We start from the raw sequence: 13,776 nt of genomic DNA on the forward strand, positions 1-13,776 counted from the left end.
CATAATATAGCACTTGAAACCTGCATGACCTAGCATCACTGGCCACCCAGGAGGTGATGAAAATAAGGTCGTTCAGTGCAGGGACTCCAGACAGGCCTGGATCTCATTCCCACATGCGAGAGCCACAATAGCAACCGTGAGACCTCGGGCAAGCCTCTCTAGGCCACAGCATCTTCTTCTGCAAAATGAGTATTAGAAGCATTTCTGCTTATTCTGTGTGTCATAGGGACACATGAGGAACGCATGAGAACAAGCTCGTGTAAATATTCAGTGAGTCTTAGTAACTCTCATAGCGTATTGCCAAAGGTATCTTGAAGTGATTTTATAAGTCCAGGTGCATGGACTGATAGAGTAGTTAAGTTCACAAAAGGACAGTTTGCCAAGAGTTCCTTGGCTCAGCAACTTTAATCGTTTAGCAGTTCAGAGCTATATTTCAATTTACTGCCTCAATATACACCAAATTCCCCTAAGCAACTAAACTGAACTCTGTTTTCTTATCTTTATCCATGCTAATCTCCTGATTTTTCTTGGAGTCTGCCTGTTCTAACCACCCAGAGGAGGCCCCCAGCAGTTTTCAGGATATGGACCTGCTGCCTTTTCTGGCATGGAGCCATGACTAGGTAGCAAAAGAGTCGAGAGTACCTCTCGTCTTTCACATCAAGGAAGATGAGTCAAAAAGGACATTCAACCAAAGGCCAGTCTGATAAGGATGAAGTAGACACACCTTCAGGAACTGACTCAAGGAATATGGGAAATATAAGAAAAAATTGATGGTCATTTCCAACTTTTCTTGATAAGGATCTCTAGGTCCCTGTCTTACTGGGGTTCTCTAGGAAGCAGAGCTTGAACCACAGTTTATGTGGTAGTACTCCAGTGGGAGTACAGTCCCGGGGAAGCAAGAATGAGTGATACAAGAAAGAAGAAAGTAAATATGAGCTGTGTGTTACCAAGCTCACTACAGCTTCTGAGAAGGCATCATTGGTACTCTGGTCCTGCAGAAGGTCACCCGGGAAGCCCGGAAACACTGCACAGACCAGCCAATCGGGGGAAGAAGAGCCGCTTATCTATTGGTTTTTTCCCACCTTCTGCCTTTCACTGGCCACAGTTCACCCCCATGGAGAGCTGCTCTCCCACACTACAGAACTGTGTTATCCAGCCCTTTGGAAAGTCAGACACAGGAGCGGCAGTGTGTTGAATCTGTGGCTGAAGTGGTGGAAGGTGCCAGAGCTCTCATGAGTTCAGTTGGGTTGGACATGGGTTAGACCAGTCACTGAAGACCTACTGCAGGGAGGCGGTGTCAAACCCTGCCCAAGACACACTGTGTGGGAGAGCCGGCAGTGGTGCCGCCGGGGATCTCCAGGGGACAAGTGTCCAGCTCCTGTGTGTGTGCGGATAGCAGGTCTTGGAGGTATACAAACTAGGTCTTTACCTAACTGTGGGCGTCCCTGGTGGCTCAGCTGGTAAAGAATCTGCCTGCAAAGCAGAGACCTGGGTTTGATCCCTGGGTTGGGAAGATCCCCTGGAGAAGGGAAAGGCTACCGACTCCAGTATTCTGGCCTGGAGAATTCCATGGACTGTATAGTCCATGGGGTCGCAAAGAGTCGGACATGACTGAATGACTTTCACTTTTACTTCACTTACCTAATTATATTTTCTAGATCTTTCTTTCTCTTTTTTTCATCTAAGATATCCCCTTCTTTTAAATCTCCAACAAAATTTTTCTCTCATCCCAGCTAATAACCAACAGCCCAACTTTGTGCTTAAAATAAGTGTTTTCTCCAGAATCTGTCTTCTAATCTTATTAATATACCCTACTATCTTGACCATATTTCTTTCTTTTTTAAAAAATTTTATTGAGGTAGAGTTAATTTATAATGCTGTCTTAATTTCTGTTGTACAGCAAAGTGATTCAGTTGTACATATATATTCTTTTTCATATTATTCTTCATTATGGTTTATGATAAAATATTGAATAGAATTCCCTGTGCTACACAGTAGGGCTTTGTTGCTTTTCTATTTATGTATATGGTAGTTTGTATCTACTAATCCAACTTGTCTCTCCCCTATCCCCATCCCTCTTTGGCAATCATAAGTTTTTTCTCTATGTCTGTGAGTCTGTTTCTTAAATAAGTTCATTTGTTGGACAGTGTTTCTTAATACTAAAACTCTGCCATCATTAATTCCAATTAAGGACTTTCTTTATAAGTCAGATAATTAAAATCAGCTTTGGGGTTTGGCAGGGAATCAGGAGACCATTACTGTCTTGCCCAATCCTTTCTTTTCCCTGTTCTTTTGTACTTTTATCTTGAAATATATAATCTTCTTATTTTTATAGACAAGAAAATAGAGAGGTGAAGAGAGGTGAAGAGATCTGGCAGAAGTGGTTCAGTAGTAACACAGTAGTGACCTGTACAGTACTGAAACTAAAGTCTGCCTCCCCACTCCAGGGCTCCTCGCTGCTAGTTGTCAGATTCTCAGAACCCTGGTTTATTTGTTTTTACCGCCCTTGGTAGCCAGTCCTCACCCCCTTTTGATTCCCACTCCCATCCACTTTTAGCCTTCTTCCTAGCCCACTTCCAAAATCGTCTCTGCCTCCTCTTGCTAGCTCTGAAGGGCTCTTGATTTGAGGGCAGACATCTCTGTAGAGTCTGCAAGGTCATTCCATGACAGCCCACTTGACTTATATGATCCACTCTCTCTGATTGTATTTAGACATATGACTGCCCCCTCTGGACTGTTCCCCAAATTCCATTTCTTTGATCACATTATCATGGACTCATTCATCAATCTGAATTAGTTAAATAAACACCAGGAACTTATTTACTAGAGTTTGTAATTTTAGTAATCTAGGTAAAAAGTTAAAATACTCCATTTTTCAAGAGGACAGTTCCTAGGAACACTCAGTGATGACATTTTGGCATCTTTGTTTTTTCACAAGAGAGTGTTTTCCTTGAAGGCAGTAATGTGTTCTAGTAATTCAGTGGTTTTCTGTTCAGGGATTAAATCATCAAAATCATTCCTTTAGGGGTTTTTCTTTTTTTAATTTATTTTTCTAAACAACTTTCTGTTTTCAAATGTTTTTCCCTTATAATTATAATTTAATATTTGTTGAATGACCTCAGTTGATACATAGCATGAAATGAATTTCCTCTTTTGGACTATTAACATTTCCACAACATGTTTCAGCTATTTAAGTGACTCTTCATAGCTTCTTCAGTGGACACATTGGGATCTTTCAGACCTTTGTTATAGAATCATCTAGATTTTATAGATGCTGGGGGGAAAAAAAAACCCCACTTTAGGTTGTTAAAGAGTGATTCTGAGCCTTTGCACTATTCACATCCTCTTCCTTGTTTTCCAGCTTTATAACTGGGATGGAAACAAGAATTCCAAGTCTCATGATTCAACCATGACATACAAGCCAAATGAAGTTCTTTATTGTTCTAATACAATATGCTTTTCCCTTGAATCCTAGATTGCTTTGTGGACGTTGTGGTGGGATTTGACATCTCAACTCAGCAGAATGGGCAGACTTTGCTCGAAGGCCAGTCCTGGATGGAAACCTATCTTCAAGACATCTTACGTGTCATCAGCTCCCTCAATGGGGTAAGCTGTGAGGTGGGCATGGAGACTCAGGTTAGTGTGGCTTTTCAAGTGACCAATGCTGCAGAAAAATATTCCCCCAAGTTTGAGATCTACAGTGAAAACATCCTGAACAGCTTGAAGGATTTAACAGTTAAAGGACCGTCTCTTCTCAACGCAAACCACTTGAGTTCTCTGTGGGATGCATTTCAGAATAAGTCAGCTGCTCGGGGAAAGGTAACTTAGTTTTATTTTATTTATTGGTTTTTGGTTGCAGTGACTTCCTTTTCACTCATTTTTCTTTTTTGAATACTCTCCTAGGTGGCCCTCTTATTTTCAGATGGATTGGATGATGATGTTGAAAAACTTGAACGAAAATCTGATGAACTTAGAAAAGAAGGTACCACGCGTGGGGAGGGCTGGGAAAGGAGTGTTGGCGAACTTTGAATCTCAAAACTGAGTCCTGGCTCTTACATTTGCAGACTCTCAGATAGCACTTAATTTGCAGCCTCTCCACTCTGAATGCACTTGGGAGGGCAAGCAAGCTCTCACAACATTTTGGCATCTACTTTTTCCCTCCTGCCCATATGAAATAGCACTGAATGCAGTGCCTTATCCTTTCTCTCGTATTACTTTATTTTTTCTTCCTAAGCTTTCCTGGAGTATGTTCCTGCCTCCCTTGCCCCATGCTATCTAATATTTCTATGTCTTAAGTGCCAGCAGAAGTGAACCATGTACGTTTCTGCTTGACTAAGGAATGAGAGGGTTGGACGATTTTCTTCTAACACTCTTAAAGTTTTCAGAGTTCCAAGCGTTGGTGGACAAGTTTACTCATGTCTTGGGACTTCGTAATCAGTTCCTTCTCTCAGATGACAGATTGACCAACTATGGTGTTAATGAGTTTTTCAAGCTCTGGCACCAGGCTTTTGGCTTTAGGAACCAATGCTCAGTCTGATTTATTGGCTATTTGTACTAAACTATGGATCAGTGGAAGGAAAATGCACTCACATGTTTTGGTTTGACTAAGAATAGAAACAGATTTTTGTAAGTGGATGTTACTGGTACCCCACCCAGACCCCCTTACAGACAGGCTCCCTCATCATCCAGCTGCTATGAGCACTGGCTGCTCACATGTTACTCACAGGTTCCCCCTCTCTCTGAGGAACTGCCCTTCACCAACCTTGCCTGGAAGGTTACTCCCTGTCCCCATCTTTGGGCAGCAGGTGGAGTGCAGAGACTTGGATGCCAATTGTGTGGTGTAACTCTGGCTCCGGAGTTCCCCACGGGATCAGGCTGAAGCTAGACTTTAGCTGAAACACTGTCTTGCTCAGCTCCTTCTCCAGCCTGACCCCGCTTATCTTTGTTCCCTTCTTCAGAGAGTGCTTCCTCAATAAATCATGGGCATCTAAATGGCTATCTAAGGCTCTGCTTTGAGGGCATCTGACCTGTCTCTCTGGTTAACTATTAGAGGTGGATTGAAAGTGAAAGTGTTAATCACTCAGTCATGTCTGACTCTTTGCAACCCCATGGACTATAGCCTGCCAGGCTCCTCTGTCCATGGGATTCTCCAGGCAAGAATACTGGAATGCTTTGCCATTACCTTCTCCAGGGGATTTCCCGACTCGGGGATCGAACCTGAGTCTCTCATGTCTCTTGCATTGCAGGCAGATTCTTTACCACTGAGCCACCATTAGATTTTGTCTTTTCACTGGTTCTTATTCCTCCATTGTAAACAGATTGCAAAGTTCACTGAAGTCACAGCTGAAGGGTAAGGGTTTTATTTTTATTGTATTTACTAAAGCTATTTCTCTTTATTCTATCGTCTTGGCCTTTATTCTTGTTCTGAAGAGGAAATATTAATGAAGACTGAGATCAGGAAAGGTGGATAGGAAAGGCTTTTTCAATTTCAGCTTTTCTTTTGTGGGAGATGTACCTTTGCAGACAAAATCACAGTTTTCTCCAGAAAGTTTCTCTTGGAACACCCAGGTTTCTAAGACTGATCTTCTTTCTTCCAACTCCTGAGGAAAACTGGTAAATGAGTTTTAACTTCAGAAGCTAGATTTTGAATATCCCCAGAAATTTAGAATCTTTTTCCAGTATTCAAAATCAACTGTATTTCCAAATGCTGACAGTGAAAAAGTGGAAAACAAAATTTAAAAAGCCATTTGTAATGTACACATGACAGGAAGTGCCAAGGTATATATTTAACAAAATATAGTTGTCTATTTGCTGAAAATTACTAAAACAATGATAAAGAAGACTGAATATGGTTAAATGTCAATTCTCTCCAAACAGATCTATAGATTCAGTTAAGTCACAATCAAAATCAAAGCAGGGTATTTGTTAATATAAAAAAAAATGGTTCAAAATATATGTGGAAATGTAAAGGACCCAAAATAGCCCCAACAACTTTGAAAAAGAGGTAAAGGTTGGAGGACTCACACTAGCTACAGCCTTTCAGTGGGAAAGATAAAAGGGTGTGGGTCACAATGTTCTTTGAAAGGTGTTGAATATCTCCCACTTGGAACAGAGAGCACCTCGGGCTGTGAACTCCCACATTTCACATAGATGCTGAGTTGATGCTGAGCCCTTGATCTGTTCACCCTGGAGAGCCTCTCTAACTTGAGGCCCAGACTCTGTACATGTAAACTGAGCCATCACTGTGGAACAAGAGGAGACCAGGAGAAAAGGATCCTCAGGGATGGATATCACTTTATAACCAACACATGTAATTGGGGTTTGAATCTGTTTTTTCACTTTAAAAAATCCAGTACTCTAGAATCTACTCAGTGATTCTTTATTCTCGCAACTTTTGAAAGCTTCTTTTTCTTAATTCATTTTTTAAGAATTCAAAACACTCTGTTTAAGATCATATGGACCAGATGAGTCCAGAAAGATCGGGATTGGAGTCCTCTGTCCTGAGAAAAATGAAAGTGAAAGAAAGTGAAATCACTCAGTCATGTCTGACTCTTTGTAACCCCATGGACTATAACCTGCCAGGCTCCTCTGTTCATGGGATTTTCCAGGCAAGAGTACTGGAGTGGGTTGCCATTTCTTTCTCCAGGGGATCTTCCCGACACAGGGATCAAACCCAGGTCTCCAGCATTGCAGGCACATGCTTTACCATCTGAGCCACCAGGCAAACCTGAGTTACAAATTATAGTTACATGCATATTTCCTGCAAATCAACAACCCCGTGGTTCTCATAACTCTTAAACTTCTACCTTTCTTGGAACTTACAAGAAATATCGGATGTGAGATCTTTTCGCCTTCTAGATAGGCCCACTGGCACGCCTCCTTTTGATCATTAGACACGAGTTGATGAACCTGGCGCTCTTCGTGGCCTCTCCCAGCCCCGATCCCGCTTCTCCCCATCATTCTCACTCTTGGAAGTGACCTGTCTTTGTTTGCTTGAGACAAACCAGAGACTGTCAGCACTCAAGCCAGGAGAATTCTGGCAAACCAGGACAGGTTAGGCACCCTATTCTTTGGTATTTCTTCCTTTATTTCGTGTCAGCAACCACATTGTTTGCTGTTGTAGAACTTGAGCCTCCCCACTGTATCCCTGAAACTGTTCTCTTTACTCTCCTTTTCCTCTCAAAATCACATAGAAACTTCTATAAGAAAGCACTCTTGACTCTGCCACGTCCTTGGAATATTCTTTATCTATTCTGATCCACTGGTTTTCAAGTCTCATCCAAAGAATTCTTCACCTATCCCTAATAAAGTGAGAAAGGGTATGCCAAATAGTTATGTTTCATAAAACTGAATTTATCCAACTTTAGGACTGGCCTTTATTATTATGTCTTTAGTACATTTTTGTTATTAAAATGTCCTTTGAGTGTAAGCTTTGAAGTCGTGCTGTTGGATGAAAACTTTGCTCATCTGTAAAATAGAGCTGTAACCACACTTACCTGTAATGTTGTATTTATATCTTAAAAATAAGGTAATGCATGTAAAGCACTTAGCCAACATCTAGGCACATAGTAACTATCAATAAATGAGAGCGCAGTTGTTGCATGGTTACCTCCACCCTAATGATTGCCCGGCTTAGTACCATCACCATTTAATGTCCTTACTTTATAAAATAAGTCAACACTTTCTTAGTCTCTAAAAGTCCTCTTTGAAATATGTTGATCTATAAACTTCCAGAGTCTATGAGTCACAGCTCTGGTTGGTTATATGACATTTGCTTCTAATTGCCTTACAAGAGACCTTTAACTGTCTCTTGTACATGTAATTCCAACCAGATTGTCATTTAGAGTTACGCTTCTCAAGCTTTAATGTGAATCACCTGGAGATTTTATTAAAATATAGATTCTGATTCTGCGGGTCTGGATGGGGCCTGAAGTTCTGCATTTCTGATAAGCTTCCAGATGAAGACCCCACTACTGCTCCAAGGACCTCCCTTTCAAGTGGCAAAAATTAAGAATACTTACTTTCCTGACATATGAATTCCTCTGTGCTTTAGTATGCTCTGTGGATTCCTTATTGCTGCTACTAAATATAGTTGACTTACAATGTGCTGGTTTGTGGTGTTGTGCAAAGTGATTCAGATATATGGAGGTGCAGTCCTTTTCAAATCCTTTCCCACTGTGGTCCATTACAGAGTGCGGGCTACAGTTCCGTGTGCTGTGTAGTAGGCCTTTGTTGTCTATTTTACGTATGGTAGTTTTGTCTGCTAATCCCAAAGTCCTAATTTATCCCTCCCGCCTCCTCTCCCCGCTGGTGACCATAAATTCGTTTTCTGTGTTTGTGACGACTCAAGCGTAGAGTCTGTTTTGTTTTGTGAATAAGTTCGTTTGTGTCACAGTGTAGATCCCACAGATAAGTGATATCATATGGTATTTGTCTTTCTCTTTCTGACTTCTCTCAGTACCATAATCTCTAGGTCCATTTATGTAGCTGCAAATGGCATTATTTCATTCTTTCTTTTATGACTGAGTAATATATATACGATATGTATCCCCCTTCTTTATCCATTCGTCTCTTGATGGATATTTAGTTTGCTTCCAAGTCTTGACTATGGTGAAGAGTACTGCTGTGAACATTGGGGTGCATGTATCTTTTTGACTTATAGTTTTGTCTGGATATATGCCCAGGAATGGGATTGCTGGGTCATGTGATAGCTCTGTTTATAGTTTTTTGAAGAACCTCCATAATGTTTCTGTAGTGGCGGCATTTACATTCCAACCACCAGTGTAGGAGGCTTCCCTTTTCTCTGTGGAGTCTTTTAAACTCACTATGTTACTTTAAGTCACCAGAGACCTCAAGGATCTGTTATAATTTATTATATAAATTATTCTCCACTCTAGTTTTGAAAAATGGAAATTCTTTCATTCACTAGTGATGACTCTGTCACTTGTCAGTTTTACAGTGTGTGGTTGGGGAGAGTGAATGAGGGTAAAATGAGTGTTCCTCTTGCAACCGGCTTCCTGGAATGGCAACTCTCATACCTATGCAAAGAGCGTAAAGGAGCCCTACTCTGCTTAACTGGAGAACTGTTGACTGTTGGCTAGGCCTGAATGCCCTCATCACTGTTGCTCTGGATGGACCCACCAGTTCCAGCGACCTGGCTGATCTTCTGTACATTGAATTTGGGAAAGGATTTGAGTACAGGACGCAGCTCACTCTTGGGACCAGGGATCTTGGGAGCCAATTGTCAAAGCACCTGGTGAGTCACTCAGAAAAGGCTCATGAGTTTAAATTTTTTATTTGTTTTGTATATAGGGTTCATATTTAGGCTTATGAATGTGAACTAATTTTATTCATTTGGGAGTAGAACCAGGCTTTTCTGATTTTGTGAAAAGCCAAAATGAAGGGGTGTTTTGAAAGAAACATCATATCGTCGTATTGTAGAGCAATGTCAAAGCATGTTTCTTTTTGTTATTGTTCTCTATTTATTTATCAAAGTATAGTTTATTTACATTGTATTAATTTCAGGTTACAGCAAAGTGATTAAGTTATAAATGTGTATATATATATGGATATATATATATATACCTATTCTTTTTCCAATCCTTTTCCCTTATAGGTTATTATAAAGTATTGACTATAGTTTCCTGTGCTATACAGTAGGTCCTTGTTGGTTATCTATTTTATATATAGTAGTATGTTTATGTTAATCCCAAATTCCTTATTATCCTTCCCCCACAACTTTCCCCTTTGGTAACCATAAGTTTCTTTTCTATGTCTGAAAGCATGTTTAATTTATATGCGTAGCCAAGAGAAAAAGAAGAAGGAAGAAGAAACTAAATAGCACCTATAATCCTGCCCAAATTGCAGTCAATAAATATGCCACCAAAGGGTGTCTGAGCTGTAAGAGTGACTTGGCTGATCCCCCAGTCAGCCAGTTTTCACATTCCTTGCAGATACTAAATGCCAAAATTCACCACACTGAATATGATTCTGCTGTTTAAGATATGTGTTTTTTTTCTGCAAATGGCCTGTGAATAGAGCTGATTCCATAGAGTTCAACTGAAAAAAGAACATCTGTTCCAATCTTGGAAGAAAAACTAGTGATGTGATGATGGACCTCCCATGTCGTACTTTATGATGGAAAGATGTTTAAAGGTTGTCTTGACTGATGGAAATTTTTGCCTTATGATCTATCTATTTTTAGAACCTAATCCCTAAATAAGATGCATCACAATCCTTTTTCTTTTAGAAATATACAAGAATTCAAACTAGCTTGGTGAAGGTTTTCAAGTTATCTATGACTAGTTTCACCTTTAATGAGAGACTGAAAATTTGCAATTTGCTTATAATTTATAAAATCTGTAATCAGCATATCAAGACACTTCCCAGTAAGGTGCTGGCTCCTGCTACTTTTTGTTTTATAATTAAATTTATTTATTTTTGGTGGTGGTTTAGTGGCTAAGTTGTGTCCGACTCTTGAGACCCCATGGACTGTATGTAGCCCACCAGGCTCCTCTGTACATGGGATTCTCCAAGCAAGAATACTGGAGTATGTTGCCATTTCCTTCTCCAGGGGATCTTCCTAACCCAGGGATCAAACCCAGTCTCCCGCATTGCAGGTGGATTCTTTGCCATCTGAGCCACCAGGGAAGCTCTATTTATTTTTAATTGAAGGATAACTGCTTTACACTCCCATGGTGGTTTCTGCCAAATGTCAATGTAAATCAGCTATGGGCATGCCTCTGTCCTCTCCCTCTTAAACCTCCCTCCCCACCCCACCCTTCCAGGTTGTTATAGAGCCCTGATTTGAGTCCCCTGAGTCATAGAGCAAATTCCCATTGGCTATCTAGATTACATATGATAATGCATATGTCTCCATGTTAACTTTCTCCATACATCCCACTGTCTCCTTTCTTGCCTTCTGCCCACGTCCATAAGTCTGTTCTGTATATCTGTGTCTCTGTTGCTGCTGCTGCTATTAAGTCACTTCAGTCATGTCTGACTCTGTGTGACCCCATAGATGGCAGTCCACCAGGCTCCCATTCCTGGGATTCTCCAGGCAACAATACGGAGTGGGTTGCCATTTCCTTCTCCAATGCATGAAAGTGAAAAGTGAAAATGAAGTCGCTCAGTCGTGTCCGACTCTTCACAGCCCCATGGACTGCAGCCCATCAGGCTCCTCCGTCCATGGGATTTTCCAGGCAAGAGTACTGGAGTGGGGTGCCATCGCCTTCTCCGACTGATGCTCTGCAAATAAATCCATCAGTATCATCTTTCTAGATTCTATATATATGCATTAATAAATGATATTCGTTTTTCTCCTCTGACTTAGTTCACTCTGTATAATAGGCTCTAGGTTTATCCACCTCACTAGAAGTGACTCAAATGCATTCCTTTTTATGACTGAGTAATATTCTATTGTATATACATACGACAGCTTCTTTATCCATTCTCCTGCTACCTTCTGACAATAGATCTCACATATAGATATTTAAACAGTGTGTTCAGTGTAGTAACCATGTAAAAATAATTGCTTAGAGAATATCATCTCTAAGCATCTCTTGGCTTCCCTGGTGGCTCAGACGGTAAAGTGTCTGCCTGCAATGCAGGAGACCTGGGTTTGATTCCTGGGTTGGGAAGATCCCCTGGAGAAGGAAATGGCAATCCACTCCAGCACTCTTGCCTGGAAAATCCCATGGACGGAGGAGCTTGATAAGCTACAGTCCATGGGGTCGCCAAGAGTTGGACATGACTGAGCGACTTCAGTTCACTTCAGTGTAGTAACCATGTAAAAATAATTGCTTAGAGAATATAGAAGTTTTCTTGTAACTTAATGTGGAAGTTTTGCTGTAATTCCTTTCTACATGGGAAAATGGTGTCTATTTTACAAAATTTTTTTCTGTCTCTGAAATTTGTAATTTAAAATTGGTAATTCATAGAGGGAGGAAGTTATTCTTCAAACAAGGTTATCAGTTTTTAGATGTCACATAAATGCAATACTGTATAAGAAATGTTTAATTTTAGAAATAGCCCATTTTAATGTTAATAGTAAAATATGCTGTAGGATGTTAGTGATCCAAAGAAAATTGATATCATCTAATATGAAATCACAGAATCCATTTTGTTGTTGTTATTTGGTTTCACACATTTCAAGTTTTATTGGGTTTTCTGAGGTTTATGGGGCGGGGGAGAAACAGAATTTTCCAATTCAGAAAAGAAACAGTATATAAAAAGAAACAATTTAGAGGAGAAATTGTGAAACGGTTATAACAAAATATTTTCATTTTTCATCACACTAGAATTTTGATGGGAAACTTCTCAACACAAAGATTGATTCTACCCCACTGAGGCAAATCACAGTATTTATCGCAGACAGAAGTTTCCTTAAAGTAAATATTATGGGTTAATTGTTCTCCAGGCAAGAATACTGCAGTGGGTTGTCATTCCCTTCTCCAGGGGATCTTCCTGACCCAGGAAGTGAACCAGAGGGGATCTTCCTGACCCAGGAACTTAACCTGGGTGGCCTGCATTGCAGGCAGATTCTTTACCAACTGAATCACCAGAGAAGCCCCCAAATGTGATGGACTATGTCAGTTTTTCAGGGGATGACTAACTGGGTCCAGGATGAAATTCACTCAGATTTTTTAAATATATAACATGCTTTTTATCCAGAGTTAAAAAACGTAACCAGAGTATAAAATCTCTTCATATGCCCACCCTCTACAGCAAGTGCTTCTGAATGTTGAACACATAATTGGTGTCTTTGAAATCCTGTCCCACACAAACTGTTCTAGAAGTGTTGACCGTTGAACTCCATGCCAAGCAATGTGACAATGGACAGTGTCTAAATTCTCCAGCATACAAATATTTCAAAAAACAGGAAAAGGGGAAAAAAAAAACCCAGCATGTATTCTTTTTATTGAACAAACTATTAGGGGCAGAATTATACAAGGTAATTAACAATACCATGGTCAATGTGGGCACAGGAGAGCCCATTAATAAATTAGTGTACAGTGAGTTGGCTGTGGCAAAACTGATACTTTTTTGAGAACACAAAAACATCTTTGAGTTTATTCTGAATTCCTCATATGGTGGAGAATGAAGATCACAGAAGGAAAGATGAAAGGTAAAGCCTGTCTCCCTCATCCTCTCTAGAGCACCTTGAGCTTGTGTGTGAGTGTGACTGGGCAGTGATACCACCAAATGTAACGTATTCCTACCCTCCTCAAGGTCAATGTTGCGGAAAGGACGTGCTGCTGTTTATTCTGCAAGTGCATTGGAGGAGATGGCACAAGGGGAGACCCTGGACCAGCAGGGAAAACGGTGATTTTAGTTGCAATAGTGGCTCATTTTATTTGAATATAGTATGTTTTTCAGAAACAGGTTTAGGTAGAAATAAGGGCTCCTAGGTAGAGCCTTTGAGGTAACCATTTATCATACTGCTTATATGTCAAATTAGATAGGCTTCTTCTTGGTTTTCTAAATTAGAGTCTTAAAAAAAAAAAAAAAAACTTTTTATAAAAGCATCAAGAGAAAAACTGCTGATGAGATGTCCCTGGCAGTCCAGTGGTTATGAGTCCATGCTTCCACTGAGGGAGTGTAGTTCCTACATGCCAGGCGGAACAGCCAAAAGGAAAAAAAGAGAGAGAGAGAGAGAAACTGCCTAGACTGTTGATTATCCAGTGTCCTGGCAGTGATGACAAGATGCAGAAAAACCAACTGGGATCTCTTATGTTGAATAATGAAAGCCTCCTAAATGCTAAGGAGTCATTTTAA

General features: G+C 40.4%; 1 protein-coding gene across 1 annotated transcript in view; it reads left to right on the plus strand.

Moving 5' to 3' along the window:
• Window positions 1-13,776, plus strand: part of COL6A6 (collagen type VI alpha 6 chain) — a 173,729-nt gene that overhangs the window by 74,974 nt on the left and 84,979 nt on the right. The window contains exons 9-12 of the mRNA XM_070377208.1: window positions 3,476-3,819; window positions 3,904-3,982; window positions 9,102-9,256; window positions 13,231-13,323. Of these exons, the coding sequence (XP_070233309.1) occupies window positions 3,476-3,819; window positions 3,904-3,982; window positions 9,102-9,256; window positions 13,231-13,323 (671 nt within the window). The remainder of the gene's footprint in view (window positions 1-3,475; window positions 3,820-3,903; window positions 3,983-9,101; window positions 9,257-13,230; window positions 13,324-13,776) is intronic.

The sequence above is a fragment of the Bos mutus genome, chromosome 1, assembly GCF_027580195.1.
Source record: "Bos mutus isolate GX-2022 chromosome 1, NWIPB_WYAK_1.1, whole genome shotgun sequence".
Lineage (NCBI taxonomy): Eukaryota > Metazoa > Chordata > Mammalia > Artiodactyla > Bovidae > Bos > Bos mutus.